The 2,957-nt window shown below is 65.4% G+C and overlaps 3 protein-coding genes across 3 annotated transcripts in view; 1 reads left to right on the top strand and 2 right to left on the bottom strand.

Annotated features, from left to right (window-relative positions):
* Positions 1-126, bottom strand: part of AMSG_10685 (tyrosyl-tRNA synthetase) — a gene marked incomplete at its 5' end in the record, with an annotated part of 1,618 nt that extends 1,492 nt beyond the window's left edge. The window contains one exon of the mRNA XM_013897818.1: positions 18-126. Within this exon, the coding sequence (XP_013753272.1) occupies positions 18-126 (109 nt within the window). The remainder of the gene's footprint in view (positions 1-17) is intronic.
* Positions 127-353: 227 nt separating this feature from the next.
* Positions 354-2,100, top strand: AMSG_10684 (uncharacterized protein; the record flags this gene model as incomplete). The annotated part of the gene is made up of 2 exons (XM_013897817.1): positions 354-1,772; positions 1,807-2,100. 2 exons carry the CDS (start codon positions 354-356, stop codon positions 2,098-2,100), a joined length of 1,713 nt encoding a protein of 570 aa, XP_013753271.1.
* Positions 2,101-2,112: 12 nt separating this feature from the next.
* Positions 2,113-2,957, bottom strand: part of AMSG_10683 (uncharacterized protein) — a gene marked incomplete at its 5' end in the record, with an annotated part of 1,529 nt that continues 684 nt past the window's right edge. Inside the window, one exon of the mRNA XM_013897816.1 lies at positions 2,113-2,850. Coding sequence (XP_013753270.1) covers positions 2,167-2,850 — 684 coding nt within the window. The 3' untranslated portion in view covers positions 2,113-2,166. The remainder of the gene's footprint in view (positions 2,851-2,957) is intronic.

Genomic DNA, 2,957 nt, shown 5'->3' with positions numbered 1-2,957 from the left:
CCGCAAGGCTGACGTACGGCGGATCCAGGTGCTGTGTGCGAGGTTCCGCTTGTGGGGCCAGGGGATCCTTCTTCCATCGGCCTCCGCTGCCAGCGTCGAACGGCTCAACTCGGTGGCGACAGACATGATGACGAGGAAGCGGAGCCGCCTCTCGGCTCTGCGCGCCGAGAAGATGATGCTCCTGCGTGCATGGATGCTTTTCGACTTTGAGCTGACGAAGAAACTGTAGTGACGATACACATCAGCTGTTAGTCATTTAGTCTGTCATTAGAATCAGTTAGTTAGTCACAGTAAGCCGTTCCGTTCACTGCCAGCCACTGCCACACCCGTCCCCCCCCCCTCCCCTCCCCCCCATGACCGACTGGCCTCCGCCCTCCCTCCGCCCGCCGGCCCTCACCGTCCTCGCCGCTGTCCTCCCGCCTCCCGCCGCGAGCCCCACCGACCCGGCCCCCGCTCTCGCCCCTGCCTCGGCCACACCTGTCGGCACCGACGAGGGCTTCCTCTCCACCCTCTGGCGGGTGACGCCCTCGTCGCCGCTTCCATCGCCGTCGCTCATCGTCAAGCACTTCTCCCTCGCCGCATCGCCTCCCCTCGCCATGCACGCCCGCGAAATGGCCTGGTACTCGGCCGCATCTCCCCCGCCGCACCCGCTGCCCGACGCCGACTCGGACACCGACGTCGTCATCGCCCCATCCCCATCTGCTCCCTCTCTGCCGCGCCGTCCCTGGCCTGCCCGCCTTGGTGGCACTCTGCATCGTCCCTCGGGTACAGGCATCCTGGTCCTCGAGGATCGCGCCCCGGCCCGCCCGCCCTCGCTCGCCGACGGGCTCCCACCAGACGCTCTCGGTTCCATTGCCGCTGCTCTTGCCATCGTCCACCTCGATGTCCCGCTGCCAGGGCCCGGCGGGCCCATTGGCCCGCTTGCAGACTCGGCGGCCTTCCTTGGTGCCCAGATCGAGCCGGGTCTCGACTGGCTTGCCGCTCGCCTCGCACCCGAGCCCGTTGCCGCTCTTCGCGCTTGGGCCCTTGGCAATGCAGACGACATGCCTGCCGCTGCGTCTGCCGCCGTTGCTGCCGTTTCAGCCGCCGCTTCAACCGCCGGCCTCCCGGACGTCGTCTGCCATGGCGATCTGTGGTGTGGCAACATCCTCTTGGATCCCGTGGAGCCACACGCACTGAGCGTCGCTCATGTCACCTTTGTCGACTTTCAGTTTGCCGTCGTCGCTCCAGCCGTCTATGACCTCGCCATGATTGCCGCCACCTCGCTCGGTGCCGCTGCATGGGAAGATCCCGTCACTCGCGCCAGCGCCCACGCCATCCTCCTCGACGCCTACGTCACCGCCTACAACGCCAACCGCCCGCCGGCTTCGCCGCCGCACCCGCCGCTCGCAGCAGACTCGCCGCTCTGGGCAGCCTCTATCCGCCTCGCACACCTCGTCCATATTGCCTCGGCCGAAATTTACACGTCTTTTGTCGAGTCGGGCCTCGTCGACCGCGTCTGGCCCGCCATCGCCGCCAACCTTGCCGCCGAGCCTGATGACATCGGGGCACCTGTCGGGCACGCTCAACTGTCGGGCACGCTCGTCGCTTCCGCCTCAAAAACCCTCGTTGCTCTTCCCCCCCCATTTGCCATGTTTTGTCGCCACGGCCTCCACCGTCTGCTCCCGCGCCCGGCGCCCGCCGACTCGCTCACCGCGCTTCGCGATTGCTTCTGCGATGTCGAGCTCCCGGCCATCGCCTCGGCACTCAACCCCGGACAACCACTTTCCCATGTTCTCGTCGTGTGATGTCGATGACGCGCTCGAGATCACCGCCCATCTCCCGCAAGGCATGGACGATGTGAGTCTTGGTGTCAAGGATCGCACCCTCACCATCACCGGCCGGGACGAGGCGACCACCACCTCGGGCTCTCCCACCCTCAAGACCTCCACCGAGTTTACCCGCTTCTTCCCGCTCCCCAAAGGTGTCGAGTTTGCTTCACTCAAGGCCTCTACCCGCGGCGATCTCTTTCGCATCACCATCCCCAAGCCGCTCCCTTCCGGATCCTCTGCTCCATCGAGCGACAACGTCGAGAAGCTGGTCACCATCACGCTCGAGTAGAGCTGCTCGTCGCGCCGGCGCTCCTTTACTGTGGTGTCGGACACGCGCGCCGATGCCCACGTGCTCCTAGCGAGCGGCGCCGTGGTTGATGAGCATCTCGGCCATGCGGGCGTAGAAGGAGCGCTCGTAGTCCGAGTGCTTGGTGATGTCCTCAACAAAGGCGAGGATGTGTGTGTCGTTGCCGGCGAGAGCGTTGACGTCGAGGTCATCGTGCTCCGAGTAGTAGACGAGGATGTCGCGGAGGATAGTCTCGCGGCGGTCGCACTGGTCGGCACGGACGTCAGCCATGTCGTCACCGCAGTCGATGTTGACAACGGTGAGGATGAGCGGGGTGTAGCCGCCGTAGGCGGTGGCCTGGACGGTGAGATCCAGGGATGGCGCGGCGAGAAGAGCCTTGACGGCCTGGACAGAGAGGGCCTCGACGGCGTGGTGCATGGGTGTCCAGCCGTGCTTGGTGTCCTGGGCGTTGATGCGGGCGTCTGCGTCGAGGAGGACGGCGATGCACTCGACGGCGTTGTCCTTGGCCGCGTGGTGCAGCAGCATCATGCCGTCGTCGTCGGTGGCGTCGACGATCTCCGGGTGGGCCTTGACAACCTTGGCGAGGTCCTTGGCCTTGTTCTTGGCGATCTGTCCAACAAGCCCGTGCGAGTCCATGATGATGGAGGTCAGGGGTTTGACAGTGACGATGAGGTCGATGGTGTTGTTGATGGCAAGGTGGTTGACGGAGATGACAAACGCCGGTGAGTGACGCTATTTATCCTCCTAACCCACTTTGCATGCAATGCCACACTCTACAATTCCATGCATCCACCCCATGTCCCCCCCCCCCCCCCCCCCCCACCCCCCTCTCCTCGCCC

This window comes from Thecamonas trahens (assembly GCF_000142905.1).
Source record: "Thecamonas trahens ATCC 50062 unplaced genomic scaffold supercont1.63, whole genome shotgun sequence".
NCBI classification, from domain to species: Eukaryota; order Apusomonadida; family Apusomonadidae; genus Thecamonas; species Thecamonas trahens.
Note: the sequence above shows the minus strand (reverse complement) of the source record. Positions and strands in the feature narration are given on the sequence as shown.